At 43.8% G+C, this 18,183-nt stretch overlaps 1 protein-coding gene across 2 annotated transcripts in view; it reads left to right on the top strand.

Annotated features, from left to right (window-relative positions):
* Nucleotides 1-18,183, top strand: part of cntn3a.1 (contactin 3a, tandem duplicate 1) — a 136,415-nt gene that overhangs the window by 79,439 nt on the left and 38,793 nt on the right. For both annotated transcript variants that reach the window (XM_083769096.1, XM_083769097.1), the window contains exons 10-11: nucleotides 10,971-11,100; nucleotides 14,510-14,660. In XM_083769096.1, coding sequence (XP_083625222.1) covers nucleotides 10,971-11,100; nucleotides 14,510-14,660 — 281 coding nt within the window. The remainder of the gene's footprint in view (nucleotides 1-10,970; nucleotides 11,101-14,509; nucleotides 14,661-18,183) is intronic.

Below are 18,183 nucleotides of genomic sequence, written 5' to 3' on the forward strand. Positions count from 1 at the left end.
GGGGTCAGGTAAAGGCTCATACATAGTCTGGATTTTCAGTGGTTAGGTGACCACCGAACTACAACATGACGTCACAAGCCGCGGTGAAGAGCAAACCACCGCCACCGCTCCAGCCCTTCTCTCTGTTTTTACTCACCACCGCTCAACGTTATTTCAGCTCCGGTGGTCAGCTCACCACCGGAGCGGTGGTCACCTCACCACCGAAAATCCAGACTATGAATAGGCCTTAACACACACACACACACACACACACACACACACACACACACACGCACGCACGTACGCACGCATACACACAGAAAGAGGGATCATTACAACCCTCGCGCTAAAGTCAACAACTGTGCTTGACTCCTGGTTTTTTATACATTTTAGATTTCTTTTTAAATGTTCACCTAAAATGACATTCCAGAAATAGGAATGCCGGGTTTAATGTGGTTAAAATGTAGTCTATCTGAATAGGAAATTGTGTAAAGCCCACAGATTATACAACACATCTTGATATGAGTTTAATGAGATGCCCAACTTAATTCTCATAATGCCCCAAACCTCTCATAATGCTGTCAGTCTCAAAATGCTGTCCAATTGGCCTGACTGTGATCTATGTGAGCAGATGGTATCTTGAAAACCAAGAGGTTGTTCCCAGTCATCATACTGTATTGACACGCAGAAAACATATTACATAGCTGGAGTCTATACATTTGGCTACATGGCTACTTGAGTGGTCATCCAAAAAATCCTAAAAACCATCTGCGGTGGGCTTACGAAGTGGCTTGGATTCAATGTACAAACATGCTGATTTCCTGAACTTTTACTTGAGATGTAGTGTTTGAGATTTCTATTGCCCAGAGACGCCGTTGTTCTGCCACTGTTAAAACGGCAGGATGCCAATTTTGACCACAGGCAAGTGTAGCCAATTCAAAGTCCTATTTTCTTGCCAGAAGTATCTGAATTAGAACCACTAATTCTCGAAGAAAAATAAATCCAACAAACCGTGTGGTTAACACTCGCATGAAAATGTGACAGAAGCTTTGCTGTGCTTAAATTCATATTTAGAAAATGTTTCAGATGTCAAAAAAATTCTGAGATGATGGAATGATGATGGAGGATGATGGTCATGGAAGGGGAACCTTCTGAAAGCTTCATGGGCAAAGATAATAAACTATTATAAATCTAAAAACAATAGGTCAAAATGACCTCTCAGTCAGACCAAAATTGGCATCCTGACAGTGCGTTTTAACAGTGGGATGACAACGGCGACTCTGGGCGATAGAAATCTCCTAGTGGGCGTTCCTACTCTCCCATGTCCTCGTATGGAGGGTAAACAAAGCAACACATGCATTTGATTGGCTATTGCCGGACAATGTTGTCCAAAGATAAAATATTTTCATGTTTTCTGGCTCCGTTTCTCCTATCGCCGAAAGTTGCCAGGTAGACAAATAACGCACTTCCTTAAAATACGCCAGGCTGTCGCCCGCTGTTAAAAGGGTCTGTCTGTCTGTCTGTCTGTCTGTCTGTCTGTCTGTCTGTGTGTGTGTGTCTGTGTGTAGGACTGGGAGTTGTTTTGCAAAAGAGCCAAAGCTATGACATTTTCTGGCAGCGATCATACAGGGGTTGTATTGGCAATCTAGCGCTCGATCTATCCTATCTGCAGCTCTCAAATTTACCATTAAGTCTCTTCTCTCTGGGGGGGACGGTGGAAACACGTCTTATCATCCAAAATACATTTCACATCCATTCAATTTGCCTTGTTGTTGTGTTGTTATTCCACCGCTGGAGCGAGTGTGCTCTTAGCCCGAAGGAAATGGCTCTAGTGAATCATAGTCACTGATAGTGTCAGTGTTGGGATTGGGTAATGAGCCCTAAACTGGGCTTATGTTGCTGTTGTTGGTGTTGGACATGCCTTTAAACGGGGCAGGTTGTGTTGGTTTCCCCTAACTTGGATTGAGTGCTGAGATAATCCGCAATAATCTGGGGCACCGTGATTAAGAATGGGAACGAAACGCAGACCCGAGCACAGAAGATAAACAAAAATGTGTCTCTCAAATGTGTGTTAATTGATTGACACAAAACAACTGTTGATACACTAATACTGGCTATATTCGCAACATTGTCGTGAACATTTTGGTCAATTTCTCAGTTCTGAAGGATCGATTGACCACATTCACACCACGACCAATTTGCTATTATGTCATACTCCAGAGGGATGTAAAAGCCCACCGACATCAGAGTGAATAATGGTCAATAGCCGTTACATCCTCAAAATGCCACTCATTCGTGACCACATGGAACCTTTATCCCTCCACCTGTGCATCGGCACCAATGGCTTGTAAATACCATTTTAAAAGGGATCCTTTGGTGGTGTGCCAAGGTAACATATTCTCTCTATATGTGGCTATATTAATGAGGCGGGGTGTTACCATTTTCAAAATGCCACCATCAACAGCGGCAACAGTAAATCAATTTCCAAACCCAAAGGTCAGCAGTGTAGCGAGAGAAGAGGGAAGAGAGTGAGGCCAAGGGTGCCATTTGTTATTCCTCATTAGAATGGATCAGTCCTCCTCCCTCTAGTTGCCTTTCTCCCTTTCTCTCTCTTTTATTCTCTTCCTCGTTTTGGGCCCCCTCCAAGGGAATTAAATGGCGTCGAGTAGGGCTGTCACTATAAAATGTCACCCTGGCGAAACAAGGACCCACTTGCACTTGTATTTTTCCATGCAGTCCAGTGCCAAGACCGCCTTGTGTCACACACACACACACACACGCGCTTGTTTCCCCCTTTTATTTTACAGGCGACCTTCTCCTCAGCCCCATGCTTGTGTGGTTTCAGGGACCAGCACAGCCACATACTGTCTGTCAGGAGTTGGATGGTCACATAACCGGCATGCAACGGAAGCTGTAAAGCTAGGTGTCAATACTGTAGATGTTTCATGGCAATCGGATGCCTCGTTCATGATGTTCAATCAGAATGAATCTGAAAAATGTGACCGATACAGTATATCTTGATCACGTTACCACACAGAGATAATATATACCGATTTGTGTGAGTTTTGGACAAAATCTGTAGGAGTAGTAGTAACAAAAAGTGTGTTTTGTAGAGAACTGGATCAATATATGGAATGTCAGAACAGGTCAGCTCCATATAAGGAGATCTAAGGGTTTGAGGTCAGGTGTAGTTCCTGGCCGGCTCCCTAGGTGATGATCCAGTCTTATATGTATCCAGGGTTAGATGAGGTCAGTGTCGTGATCTTCATGTATGGAGATAGCCATAATATTATGGTGGTGTCACGAGGTGTGACCATATATGGAGGAGTGATGTCACAAGGCATGATCAAATATGGAGGTGTGATGTCACGAGGGCCGAGGCGTGACCATAATTATATGGAGGCGTGGGGTGACTGATGGACGGACGGACGGACGGACGGACAGACGGGAGATGCAGGTTTTCATAGTAAATGCGACCTACAGTCGCAACAATTATAGTCACAAAATCGAAGAGCCTGAAGTGTTTATCCTTTCTCGACTTCAAATAATAATGCTGATGTCCTATGCGAGGCGAGCACAATTAATGAGCACCATAAAGCAGACGTATGCCGCCATTCGTCTCTGCTGCTGAAGAGATTATCACAGAGCTCCCACTGGGTCTCTCTGAGGCTAGCCGGCCACTGGGCACAGTGGAGCGTAGTGTGGGCACTAGCACTGCACTGCTCTCACATCACATCTCTTTTAACGTTTTCATCCCTCAGGGCCGTTGCACCGCGTAACCTAAGAAACGACCATCTATCATCTATTCAGTCGCTCTAATCCTCTCCCCCTCTCTCTCTCTTTCTCTCTCTACATTTCTTCTGTCCTTTTCTCAATTTCTGCCCGTCTCACCGATTCCTCTCTTCGTACAAAGACCTTCACTCATGCTGTCCTAGCCAAAACCCCGGGGACTTGCTCTTATTGAGCAAGTGTTTATTTTGACAGCAATCTTTTATTTTATTTTTAGTCATCATAGTCTCTTGAATAGTTTGTCACATTTTAGTCACCTGGAATGTTTTAGTGTTATGCTAGTTTTAGTAAATATCATAAGATTTTAGTCGACTAAATGTACAGTTGATTTAGTCGACTAAAATGTATTTTGCCGGGCCTTGCTGCCGTAATGCATGATTTTACACTTGCTGAAAATAGCCAATCTGCAGGCTCACTAATCCCTTCCTAATATTTTAGTCTAGTCTTTATTTGTTGACGAAATTGTCAATATATTTAGTCTTAGCTTTAGTCATCATAGCTTAGTTTTCATTTAGTTTCCATTTAGTTTTCGTCAGTGAAAAAAAGTTAGTCGACAAACATTATTTGTCATAGTATTAGTCGACGAAATCAACACTGCTTTGTGTGCCAGTTGCAAGATGCTGTATGCGCACCAGCGTCCCCCTGACCCCCCCTGACCCCGTCCCCTCAGTGCCCTGGCTTTAGCGGCGGGTCAGCCGCTGGCCTGTCACATGACTGGCACTAAGAAAGGACCCCGTTTGGAGTGCCTGGACAGGGTCAATCAGTGATGTTAAGGGACAGTCGTCTTTTCAAGAGGCAGTGCTGTAATGCTTTCAGACAACAGACAGGCTGGCGGCAGCACCCTCTGGACTACACTCTTGTCAATGACGTTAAAAGGACCAGCTGCACTGAATGGGGAAGGATCAAGGGCAAGGACAATGAGCACTGCAGTCCCACACTTTACAACTATAAAAAGGGTGCAGAAAGCAGTGCCAATCCACATGAATGCCAAATCCTGCAAAATATAAAGATATAAAGAGACGAGACGTGCATTCTTTTCTCTTTTGAAACATTCCACATCTGAAATGTTTTGTCCATGGAGACTATTGGGAGTTACATCTAGTCACTACAGGCCTATTAAGACTCAGAAAATGTGGAGTGTTTCAATTATCAACAGCCACCCACATGCGCACACACACACTCACACCATGTACTGTACACACACAAAAGCTTGAATTAGATTACGCTCTTTATCAGAACCAGCACAGTTGACATATTTCTACTTAAAATGTCCACATGTAGCCCTAATTACCCATCTCAGAGGTATTTTCAGCACAGCAATCTCAATACAGTATCAACTATTTGCCATTCGTACAAGGTGATAATTGGGACGTCTGTAACCCTACTATAATGGAAAAACATCAAAATGCTATCAGCATCTTATAAGATTTGAATCCAGTGGTCAGAGTTTCAGAAGGTTAGAGCGGGGGGGGGGGGGGGGGGGGTGTCCACGAAGAAAGCAATGCTTGATGCAGAGTTTGAATGAATAATAATTATGTCCAGGAGGAATTTTGCCTACAGATGTGAGGGAACATCATTTAATTGCCAATGTTTTTAAATATTTTATTTCAAAATAAAAATCCCTCTGTCTCATACTCTCTCTCACCAGTGATTACCCTCCCCTGTGCCAATGGTGGCACCCATGCCTATGGTTGCCTACCCCCGGGTTAGAGGACACACACGCACACACAATATACTATATCAATTGTTGTCAGTGACCCAGATTTTGGGTCACTGACCAGGGTTGTATTGGGGGCATACTGTGACATACTAACAACATGTCCAGGGGGTGTACTTATTACAATAAAGCAGCTTCACACTAGAGAAATGCCCTATGGGTCACATGGCTCAGCAAGGCTTACTTACGGTTTGGTTTCATAAAAGTACATTGCAATTTACAACTCAAGGCATTTAGCAGATACTCCTTATCCAGAGCAGAATAGTGGGAAGAGTGTATAGAGTAGTGGGAATAATATGCCCTGATATTTTTGGCCCTGGCCTTTCAAAGGGTGCTAGGTTCATTACATCCTTGGCTGATGAAGCAGAATGAAAAATGACTCTTAACAATGGAAACTGCATGGGTACCGATATGCAGCACGACAGCACGGTACCGGTCGAAAGAACAATATGGGGTCCAATAACGGCAGGGCTTCATGTTGGATCTCATACATCTTGTGGACAGTCTGTGACGTTAATTACCTATATGAGTGGTTTTCAACCAGTGGTCCGGGGTTCCAGGTGGTACCCGGCTAAATGATGGAGAGTTGGTAACCAAATGGACCCATACATGTTTAACCCTTATTATCTTTAACTCTTGAGTGTAAAATGAATACAAATGGACCCTTACGGGTTGATTTGGTTTCGCGCTCTCAAGAGTTAAACTATTGTTAAACAAGAAGTCTACACAATTAGAAAATGTAGAAGAATTGTCATTTTGATCGTTTGCCTGTCATCTCCTACAGTACCTAGAGCATGGAATTGTCAACAAAATATTCCCAATAAATAATCACACCTGTGTGAAGTGAGGGGCGCTCTTATCATCTTACGACATGATGTAAAACAAACATTAAATTATCTTTATTGTCAATGGCGTCTTTAAAACAAACATTGAACTAGAAACAAACCTAAAATAAACCTGTATATAGGAGGCGCTAGCGCCGCTCAAAAATTACCTACAGTATATGACGCTTACTATGGCATGTTTGAGCACGTTTTCTGACTGCCATCATAAAATGTTAATTTATTTTGTTCCTCGCTCCCTGCGCTCCCCCTGTGGTTCGTCCGTTTGGCTGTCGGCGTGACTGTCGGCGTGACGTCCATGCGGCCTTTGGCATCTCGCCACTATACGCTCTGCCGTGTTTCGCCTGTTTAATTGTGGCTGTCCGTCGGAAGCCTCGTGTCCCTTACTGCCCGTGCACGGTCGTGGTTCATCCGGTTGACTGTCAGCATCCATGCACAGACTCTGGTGTTTCTCTAAGCAGTGGTGGAAAGTACTTAAATACTGTACCATTTTGAGTTATTTTTTTGTTACTTTATTTGAGTATGTCCAATTCCCAATACTTGAGTACTCTTGTACTTGATTGTTATTACAAAACATACATTAACCACTTCAGCCCAATTATATACATTTTGGGCATTTGAAAATAGCCGATATACAAGCTCACAATGCGTCGCATCGTGACACAGTGTGTAGGCCTACTTGTAGATGGGCTATTTTCAAATGAACTGTATATACATTCGAAAACTTGAAATGGGACATTCTGCATGAAGTACTTTTACTTTTGGTACATGTACGTTAATTACATTTTGATACCAATAATTTTGTACTTTTACTCAAGTAGCAGACTTTTAACAGAGTACTTATACATTGCAGCATTGATACTTTTACTTAAGCAAAAATGTGAGTACTTTTTCCACCACTCAAAGCCATATAGCTGAATGGCTAGGGAGGCCGTCAGGGAATCAGAAGGTTCCTGGTTCTGCCCCCTCGCTGGCCCCGCTGTGTCTTAGTGTTCCTGACCACTTAACCCCTAACTGCTCCCCTGGCGCTGTAATAATAGCACCCATACTGCGCTTAACTGTTAGGATGGGTTAAATGCAGAGGACGCATTTTATGTACTGTATCTGCAAATGTACTACCACTTTCCCTTACCTTTCACTCACTGACTGACTAGTGGTTAGACTGTTGCTGGACAAGCTGTCCTGCTTTTCTGCTTGTCATCTATAATATACGGACTAGATTAAGCTGTTTGTGGGCAGGCATGCATGCAGAGATTCCATGCATTTTCAGACCAATAAAGTTGACGTCTGTCTCTATGTACTGTTTTTGTACACACCCCAGGTCTGATTGTGCTGAACTTTGAAATATTTACACATTTGCTTTGTTGCAGTGCTTAATTTTTAAAGGTTTTTTTAATGGCTTTTCTGCCTTTATTGATAGTATCAAGTGAAGATCGACAGGAAAGAGGGAGAGAGAGAGGGGGAGAGACATGCAGCAAGTTCGTCATGAACGGAACTGGAACATGCAACACGCTGTCAGGCCAAAGCTTACAGTATATGTGGCATGCGCCACATATTGCTTAAATTGTATAGGGCAATACAGTATACCAGACAGTGATACAACTGACAGGATGCTCCTGGGTGCCTCAGTAGAAGACGGATTTTGAGACGCGTTGCTGTGCCTTCTTCACCACGTGGCCGGTGTGCTCATTCCAGGAGAGAGTAGTCCATGATCAGATCTTGGTCTCATCAACGCTGAGAGGCTATTCTCTTGGTTACGATTGTTGTCAGGTTTTCAACGCATTTCCTCATCCTCTAGGCTGTCTCATCGTTGTGTCATCATGACTACCATCATTTTGGAGCCGTTTGTGGTCACGTCATGAGCGTGGAGGGAATAGAGGAGGGGGCTCAGTGTTGAGGGTCAGTGGGGCAAAGGTGTTGGAGCCCATGCTCACTACCGGCCAGTTGATCCAATGGTCATGCGCTGGAAGTGTTTTGGTTGGTGTTTTGGCTCGGTTGAAATCCCCAAACATGATGAAAGCAGCTACTGGGTGTTTATTCTCTGCATTGCCAATAGCCTTCATGTGTAGCTCTTTGTTAGTCTGCTCGGTGTGTTTGCCTGAGGCAGAATATAAACAGTGAACAATGGTTGTGAACTCCCTTGGGAGCCGGAATAGCCTATACAGTATAGTGAGATAACAGAAAGACTGGAGGGAATGCACATTTGTTTGATCACACCATGATTGTATTGATTATAACGCAAGCCACACACACATGACGTTGCAGTCCTTAGATTCCTGGTGAAAGACAACCCTTTCTCTCTGTTGTTGTCCAACAAATTCAAGGTTGGCTGGTATAGGATACTATAGGGAGGGAGGGAGTGGTGGTCAATTTGATCTCCAACTTAATTGCACCAGTAACAATGGCTCTCCTCCCCCTTCAAGTTGTCTGTGGTTCATGCGAGTAGCGGATCCCAATCCAAATTCTGCAGGTTAGTGTTAAAGAAAGTAGGTGGGGAATGGCTTATTGTCGGTATCAACCGGTAACACTCAGGAGTCTGTCCCCGTTACAATGCGCTATAGACCCCTGGGAGATGGGTTGCTGAGGTGGAGCGCCACACCTACCATCAGCTCCCAGTACTTCCCGCACCAAAGCCGTGCTACTTATACGCTGGGTTGGCGGTGCTGTGATCGAATCCATGCACTTATGGTCCAACTAACTATACTGTAGGTGTACAAAATACACAAGAAGAATCATAAAATAAGTAAAAAGCCATAATGACAGCGAGGTTATCAAAATGAGACATGCACCTTGTTGTGGTGTCATCTCGTTTTGGTGTGATAGTAAGAATATTATACAATGCACATTGTATACCTCACATTGTAACCTTAAACCTTGCGTCACTGATTTATATACAACTGAATGTTATAATACCAAACTATTTCTACAATATCTGATTATACCTTGCATCGCCGGTCAATCGTGTGTAACAATATAAAATGTGTTTTAGTTTCGGTGCCTACACCTAGTGTGGTGCGACACTCGCTAATTAAGATCCTACACACGAGAGAGAGAGAGAGAGAGAGAGAGAGAGAGAGAGAGAGAGAGAGAGAGAGAGAGAGAGTGGGGGGGGGGGACGACCAGGTGATTTATTGTTATTGCCCATCTTATTGAATTAAAATGTAATTTAATTAAATAGTACGGTAATTAATTATGGGTTAAAACTGCAATGCATGAATTTTGCGACAGCGTTGCTGTCCGTGGTGCTGAAGGGCACATAGCCGTCTACCAGATCAAATGGTGCGTTCACCCATGCAGAAATGCATCACAGCATATTTGCGTCAGCGTCACACGTCATAGCTGCTTCCATTGGATTCCATTGACAATGAATGGTAGCGTGCATGTAGACAGGGTGCTGTTTTTCCTTTATTTGTTGACGATGTGTTATCAGTGTTATCAGATTGACTAGATCTATACACTGCTATTTATACTATGATTATAGTGTTTACTGTGTCAAAATAATGCATAGTGCTCCAAATGGCAAAGGCTGCCACTGTGTAGATAGATAGATAGATAGATAGATAGATAGATAGATAGATAGATAGATAGATAGATAGATAGATAGATAGATAGATAGATAGATAGATAGATAGATAGATAGATAGATAGATAGATAGATAGATATGTCCAAAACAAAAGGAGTAAGTAATTGTGTACATGTAGTGAGCAATGAAGGTGCTGTTTTCAGTAGTGGGTATGATTGATGCGAGTTGAGCATTTGGTATATACTGTATGCAGAAGGGTATTTGGTGGATGGAAATGAGATAGCATTTGTTGTTAGATACACGGTTGATTACATGTCAATGTAATAGAGAACCGTATAAGTACATTTGGCAGCAATCTGTAGCACGTAGCAGCATAGAAGCGTCGGTAAAAAGAGAAATGTTTGTAGCAACATATATACTAATATAAGAAAGGTGTACAGTAAGTAGTAAAATTAAATGGCTTACATTATGACAGTGAAGTAGTCAGCAGCAGTAGGCCTAATTAGAAGCAATTCTATGTTGCATCAGGGGGACAATCTATTCAAAGGCAATGATATGTTCAAGAATTAACGTAAGTTGTGCTCACGCATTGTCATTAAAATGCATTGAGCAGACGTCCCGCTGTGGCCACGTTTGGTGAGAACAGTCGCACACAATAAAGTGCCTGTGCAAACGCTTGGTGGGTGCGAAGCGAGACACGCGCACACACAACCTGCTTTATTACTGCCTGGCAGAACAGAGACATGGGGGAGGAGTAGTCACTTTGCAAGGCTCTTTCATAAACACACACACACACACACACACACACACACACACACACACACACACACACACACACACACACACACACACACACACACACACACGTGTGCATGGTTGAAGTCCAAGCTGGAGTAATCAAATAAGCAGTGCAATTTCCAAATTAAATAATTTGCTGCTGCTGCTGCTTGAACCTAGTGTTGTTTGATGTGATAATGATGAAGTGGTCCCATGCCTTTAATACAGTCCGTTTGGACAAAAGACCTTTGTGCAGTCTGTTGCTGTCTGTATCTGTACTGTACCTTACTTACACTGGATATTATATCTTCATAACATATAGTATTTGTGTGTTTTTTCCAGGACAGAGTTCAAGTAAATAATGGGGTGCTGACCATCAGTAGCCTAAAGCTGGCTGACATTGGTATGTACCAGTGTGTGGCAGAGAACAAGCATGGGCGAGTCTTCACCAACACTGAGCTCAGAGTCATAGGTAAGACTGGCACTCATTTTTCCAAATAACTGAAACAGTTCTTAAATAATAACAATATTATAACTAACTCATACAAAACGGTGCTGTTCTAGCAGTGCTACAGGCTTGTCCTAGGCTTTGTCATTTATCATTCCAGCGTGACATTGAACATTGACGTACGCCACGCCTAAAATTCACATCAGGTTGGGATCTGCCTGGGTGACAGCAGACTTGGGGGTCAGATCAACATGTGGAATTAATTCTGTACTGGCCATATATGTGTACAGGGTTTGATGTTGTCAGATCAACATATGGACTGTCAGAACAGGAAGGACGGGTGGCGAGGGATCAACATATGGAATGTCAGAACACGTTAGCTCCATATATGGAGATCTAAGGGTTTGAGATCAGATCTAGAGTTGCTGGCCGGCTCCATATATGTAGATCTAATCCAGTCTTCTCCATGTATGGTTATCCAGGGTTAGATGAGATCAGTGTCGTGATCTTCATATATGGAGATGGCCATATATGGTGACGTGACATGTCACAAGGCATGATGACACAAGGTGTGACCATATATGGAGGCGTGATGTCACGAGGCGTGACCATATATGTGACCGACTCTGACAGAAAGGCCCTCATCTCGACCAGAGTAATTTTTCAGTTTTTTACAGATTATTAAAGTACAGAATGTAAGCTTTCATGTATCATTCAATGAAATTGTACAAGCTTCAGTTAAGTCTCCCAACATGGGTACTGTAACCTACAGGAGGCCAATGTCTTTCTGGAGTTATGTGCAATCTGCTCGTCTCGTCCTCGTTTAAGGATAAACCCGACACAACACTCTTAATGTCAACTCTGCCGACCGGGAGACCGCAACGGGAGATATAGGTTACCAGCACACCAGTTTACTCATATAATACTCAGTCACTCCATAAACGTTCATATAATTGACAGCCATCATGCACTGGCTATCTATAATCTATCTGTCATAAACCTTGTGTCACGGACAACAGTAACAGTGACAGAGGAGCTTGCAAAACAGCAGCATGTGCGTGTGGCTGTGCCAGGGCTGTGCGCATCCAAATGTATTCAATAATGACGATGTAATGAAACAGGTAGATGGGAAACAGACAACGTGTAGGCCTACAGCTAATATATATATCTTTATTTATTTAATATACAACACACAGTTGTACTTGCAAGTTGTGTGTGCGTGTGTGTGTGCGTGTGCGCGCGCGTGTGTGTGACTGTGTGGGGAGCGGGGGGAGCATGACAGGCAGCGAGGCGAGAGGTGTTTGGAATTTTTTTCTTATTGGCTTCCCATACAAACTTGGTCGTATTCCAGTTATGCAAGGCATTTCAAGAAATATTAAAGGGCGTGTTATTTAAATGGTCGGTTTCAGCCATGACATTTATCAAAGCTCCGACCAAAAATACGCAAGGATCAGCTGTTTACGATCACTTCATAAATGCTGTGCCGACGTGAGCGTACGCCAAAACCCACACTCGAATTTAAGGCAGACTTTACACTCCATTGATAAATGAGGGCCTAAGTGCTTGTTATCATGTGGGATACATGCTGCTGTTTTTACCAGGTTGCGCTGAGCGCAAGTCTGCAATGAGTCTGCAATGCCTTCCCATACAAGCATAAGAGTTGTCACCCAGGGGCGTAAGTAGCGTGACGCAGACAACGCAATTGCGTTGGGGCCCAGAGGCATTTGGGGCCCACGGCCGCCCACCCGTGCCGTCGGTAAAATAAAATTATAAATACATGGTGGCTGCTGCTAACACACACGTGCCCGCCCTCTATCAGCTCTGGTGGAGTGTAGGGTAGGCTAATAACGTGGTTGTTCAAAAGACTAAAGGTCATTACACACTGGCGAATTAGCGACGCGATGCGAATAAGCGATCTGAAAATGCGAAATATTGCATGTTGCAGTTCGCCTGCGAATCTCTGCAAAATACGACACCAGAGCGAACAAATAAAAGCGAAAACGGTCGCATTTTCGCACATTTGCCTCTGATGTGGAAGCTTGCATGGACTTCAATTGTTTTTTTTTAAATGCGAATTATTCGCACGAATATATCGCGTCGCCAATTCGCCGGTGTGTAATGACCTTAAGACTAAACCAAAATCTGCTGAAAAATTAACACTGCTATGAGTATATGTACAGTTATGACAAAGCTACCCCCAACAGACAGTGGTGTAACTGTACCACAATCCAGGAGTGGTGTTAGTAGGCCTATCCCTAGGCTTTTGATTGTTTAATGGAATATTTTATCAACATGTTTTTTAATAAAAACAGTAGAAACTAAAAATGAAGGGTTACCAATTATTCTTGGTTTGATTTTTTGTAGCCAGGAGGATATCCCAGTCTGTCATCAATTTAAAACACCCTCTTATAAACTGCATGTTTTCATTACGCCAACAAAAACAACATCAATAGGTTCAGGGAATTGACAAGTAAGATATTTTTTCTCCGTCAATGATCGTAGTAAGAGTTTATTTCTCTGGTGGCCAGCTCGGGATGTTATACCTCAGGCTAGGGGTTTAAATGGCAATATCTGTTGTGCTGTTGGAATTAGAAAAAGATGTGGCACTTCACACTCTGTGTCAAGAAATAATTGTCAGGTGTGTGCGTGTGTTGTGTGTGCATGAGTGTGTGTCTGTGGCTATGGCTGTGCATAGAAAATGTGCATCTGCAGGTGCTCTGTGCTGTCACTAGCACCAGGGCGCCTCGTTGGCTTTGAAGAGTATTCTGCTGAGTCAATTCGCATACAAAGCAGCTCCAGACGACGGTGCCTCAGTAATTAAGGCCTAAAGAAATGGCAACAAAGCCTCTCTTTTGTTTTACATCTACACAATGAAATCCTCAGTGTTAATTTAACTTATACGGGTCCATTTGCTACCAAATGTACAGTTAAAAACGGATAAATGAACACGGAGGACTCTACAGTGGGTTTTTTTTTCCTTTCTTTTTTTTGCTGTGGAAAGCCCATCAAGGAAAATGGCAAGGAATTGGAAGAGTAACTCTTTGAATTAATGTTTTTAAAGGAAGATTGCTCTGTGTCTGCTGTCTCCAGCCATATGAATGTGCAATGCGTGTGTGTGTGTGTGTGTGTGTGTGTGTGTGTGTGTGTGTGTGTGTGTGTGTGTGTGTGTGTGTGTGTGTGTGTGTGTGTGTGGACAAGGATATAATGACCTGACCTTCCTAATGGACAGTGAACTGCATGTCTTTCGATTCTACTTTACTCCTGTGTGTGTCCTCTCTCTCTCTCTGTGTGTGTCCTCTCTGTGTGTGTGTGTGTGTGTGTGTGTGTGTGTGCGTCTCTCTCTCTCTCTGAGGAAATTGAGATTTCTCTGTGCCCTCCCCCCCTGAATATAACACTGAATGCTTTGTGTCCATCTCCTCTGCCTCTCTATTAGCCATTGCTCCAGATTTCTCCCAAAATCTGCTGAAGGCCCAAACTCTGGCCCGTCAGGGTGGCGATGTGCTGATCGAATGCAGGCCCAAGATGTCTCCTCGGGGCATGATTTCCTGGAGGAAGGGGAAGGAAGCCCTGAGAGAAAACCACAGGTATATGGTTTTACTTGCTCTGCAGGAAGCAGTGTGGAGCCATGGAGTGCAGTTGATTGTCACAGATTCCTGGCTCCATGGTTTTTGAAGTCTGACTTTTTTTTGTTTTACTGTGAGCTTGATGTACTACTGCTGTGCTTTCGTTCCATATCAAAGAGTTTTATGCCAAAGTTTTCCCTCAGACTGAAGCTCTGGAAACCGCAAAGAATGTTCTAGTAACTAACCGAGAGTTAATTTGATATTTCTGTTATATACAGTAGTGTAATGGTCAAGACAATTTTGTGGGCACCTACAGGCTCCTGTAGGTGCGTTGCAGGTTCGAGTGTCGTTCCTTTGGTGCGTGTCTCTCTCAGTCTCTTGAAGCTGACAATGCGTAGCCGTAGATCGGCTATTTTCAGCATAGGAGTCCTTCAAACGAGAACGAATGAATATAGAAATGACGTGGGGGAACGCAGGAAAGGGGACTTCCACCATGGGTATAACTGTGAACTGTGAACGCTTTATTTGCAGTTTGATATTTGACCAGCTTTTACCACTGTAAAAAACGGTTTAGGTCGAGTGCTTTATTTGCTTTATCTGCTATTTCAGCAGTTTGATATATTCCAGCATTCCACACTTGATATTCATAGTGACCCACTGTGAAGAACAGAACCACAGCACGACACAATACAATTTGAATTGCATAATGCATTCGACACTCCACCACTCTTGCCCAGCCATGTACATTTCTCCCCCCGCTGCTAAGCTGTACCCTCCCTCTCTCTTGGCTGCATGCGGAGCTGCTTTTCTCCACTGTTTACTTAAGGTAATTGGCCGTTCCTGGTCCAAGGCACATGGATCGATGCGCTGATCCATCCGTTCATTAGCAGGGTGTAAGGCCCAGAGGGTTGCTACAGCACTCTATACAGGCTAGGATCCAGATATGGAAGACACTGGTGAATACCTCCGTAAAGCAAATAATCAATTCCTGGCTCCATGATTAGCATATCCTCCCCGTACCTCTTCTGCCTTAGTGGTGGCATGCAGTGCCACTAGGGAACCTAGACGAACATCGTGTTTCATTACAAACCAGGTTAATTGTGGAATAATTCATTACTCTTTGTAACAGACTGAACAAGGCAAAGGGACAGGTCAGGCTGAACAAGAAAGGAGGAGGTGTAAAACGTTTTAATGAAGCAGGGAAAATGCATTCTCCTGTGCAGGGGTGACGCTGGTCAAGACAGCAGTGGGTTGTCATAGTTAAATGGTACAGTAAAAGGCCTGGACTACTGTTCTTACTGTAGATGTGCTTTTAAGATATTCAGGGGGAAAAAAATGGAAGCAATGTGTGATAAGAGATGACTCGCACGCATCAAGACACACACACACGCGCGCGCGCGCACGCGCACACACACGCACACGCACACGCACGCACACGCACACGCACACACACACACACACACAGCAAGTGATGCCAATTTTAGTCACAGGCAAGTGCAGCCATTTCAAGGTCCTATTTTCTTGCCAGAAGCATCTGAACACGCAATCAACTCAACTTCAGTTTATTTTCACACTCACATCACACGTTTAGCCTACAGATAAGTGGGTGAAATTATATTTTGTGCAAGCAAGCCACAGATTGCAGTTACATTTTAAACAAAATCTTTTTTGTTTTTTTGGAAATGTTTTTTTTTTTATGTTTAAAAATAATAATAATGAAAAACAAAATGTTGGAAACAAAATATAAAGGGACACACAAAAATTACTCCGTGACCCACAATTGGGTCCCGACCCACTGTTAGGGAGAGCGTGCCTTAGTCTGTCCGTTGGGCCTTGGATGCTGCTGCATTGGCTGCCTGATGGTAGCAGCGTGAACAGATTGTGGCTGGGGTGGAAAGTGTCTTTGATGATGACGACGTGCTGGGCCATCCACACCACCTCTGTAGTGCACTGCGGTCATTATAGGGCGGTGCTGTTCGCATACCAGGCAGGCAGCTTATCAGTTTCCATTTCCATTTCCGTGGGTCGCAAGTGAATATCCCCATATTTTTTGGTTTCATAATATTGCCATTATTATTATGTAACAAATCGAAGGATTTGTGCGTGCGTGCGCTTTTAACTCCAATGCGGCCCCAATTAGATGACTGTTCAGTGTGAATGACCCCAATGATCTGCAGGGGTCAATATGTCAAAAACCACTGCTCTAGAACTCTAGGTGCTGATGTAGAACGCTAAACCTCTTCAGCCACCTGAAGCTGGACAGGCATCGTCAGGCTCTTTTCTCCACGTGCACGGTGCGCACGCTTGGCCCATGTGAGGTCCGACCTTGGAGATGTGTGTACTGTATGTTCGCAGAGGAACTTGGAAGTCGCTGCACGTCCTCTCCACACTGTGACACCATTGATGGAGATGGGCAGAGCCACTGAATTACGACAGAGGTGCGACATCTCCGTTCACTTCATGGGGCCAGTCTAATGGTGGCCCCTGGCAGCTATGGGGAGCATGGAGTGTGACAAAGCCCTGGACCGGAAGTTGACGGAATGCACTGGAATATTTGGGAGTTGAGTAGACAAGGCATGAACAAACATAATTGTCTGATGACCGTGACCAATGCAGAATCGATGCAGACAAATGAAAGATACCTTGTTAACAGTTGCCATGTTGCATACATGTTGCGTACAAACCTAATGCCGATTGCTCGATGAAAACAATGTATTCAAAACCACTTGTCACACGTCCTCCAGCTCTGCTTGACTAGCGCTCGAGCATTCAGTTTCTGCCCCCTCAATGACGCAACTCTCTCATCTAAACGGCGCTGGAGATGGGGAGTGCGTGCGGTCTGCTCCGCATCCTGTGTAGTTGACGATCAGCTCCTGGGTCTTCTTGACATTCAGGGCAAGGTTGGGCAAGGTTGTTCTAATGATGCCACACTGTTTCAGTGCTCTGACCTTGTCCCTGCAGGCTGTCTTCTTCTTCTTCTGGGTGATGATTGGACCCATCACTATCTGTCATGCGCTCAGCACACTTGACTTGATGACGTCCTAACTGTGCATTAACCACAAAGTCATGGTTGTGTTGGGGAGTGGAGGAAAGGGCTTGGCATGCAGTCATTGCAGTGCAGGAAAAAAGTACTCACATTTGTTTGCTTGAGTAAAAGTATCAATACTGCAAAGTAGAATTCAAATGTATTGGCATAAAAAAGTTCTTGAAGTACCAAAAGTACCAAAAGTACCAAAAGTAAAAGAAAATAGCCAATCTACAATGCGTTGCGATGTCCATTCTGAGGACATGGCCAATCCAGATCCACCTACGTTTATCGATTATACTGTGCATGTTGGGTGATGTTGAGGAGGATATTGTTTCAAATGTCTTGGGCCAGAATATACCGTACGCAGGATTATGTGCAGGCATGATGTATGGAAAGTGGATAATTTATGGATGTCGTTTTCTGTGGTTTTCCAGCATTCTGCACCGTATAGCAGTGTTAATCATACGCAGCTTTGGTTTTGGTGCTGTATTGATTTGATTTCCAGATTTGCTAAAG

Source organism: Protomyctophum parallelum, assembly GCF_964188405.1.
Source record: "Protomyctophum parallelum genome assembly, chromosome: 7".
NCBI classification, from domain to species: domain Eukaryota; kingdom Metazoa; phylum Chordata; class Actinopteri; order Myctophiformes; family Myctophidae; genus Protomyctophum; species Protomyctophum parallelum.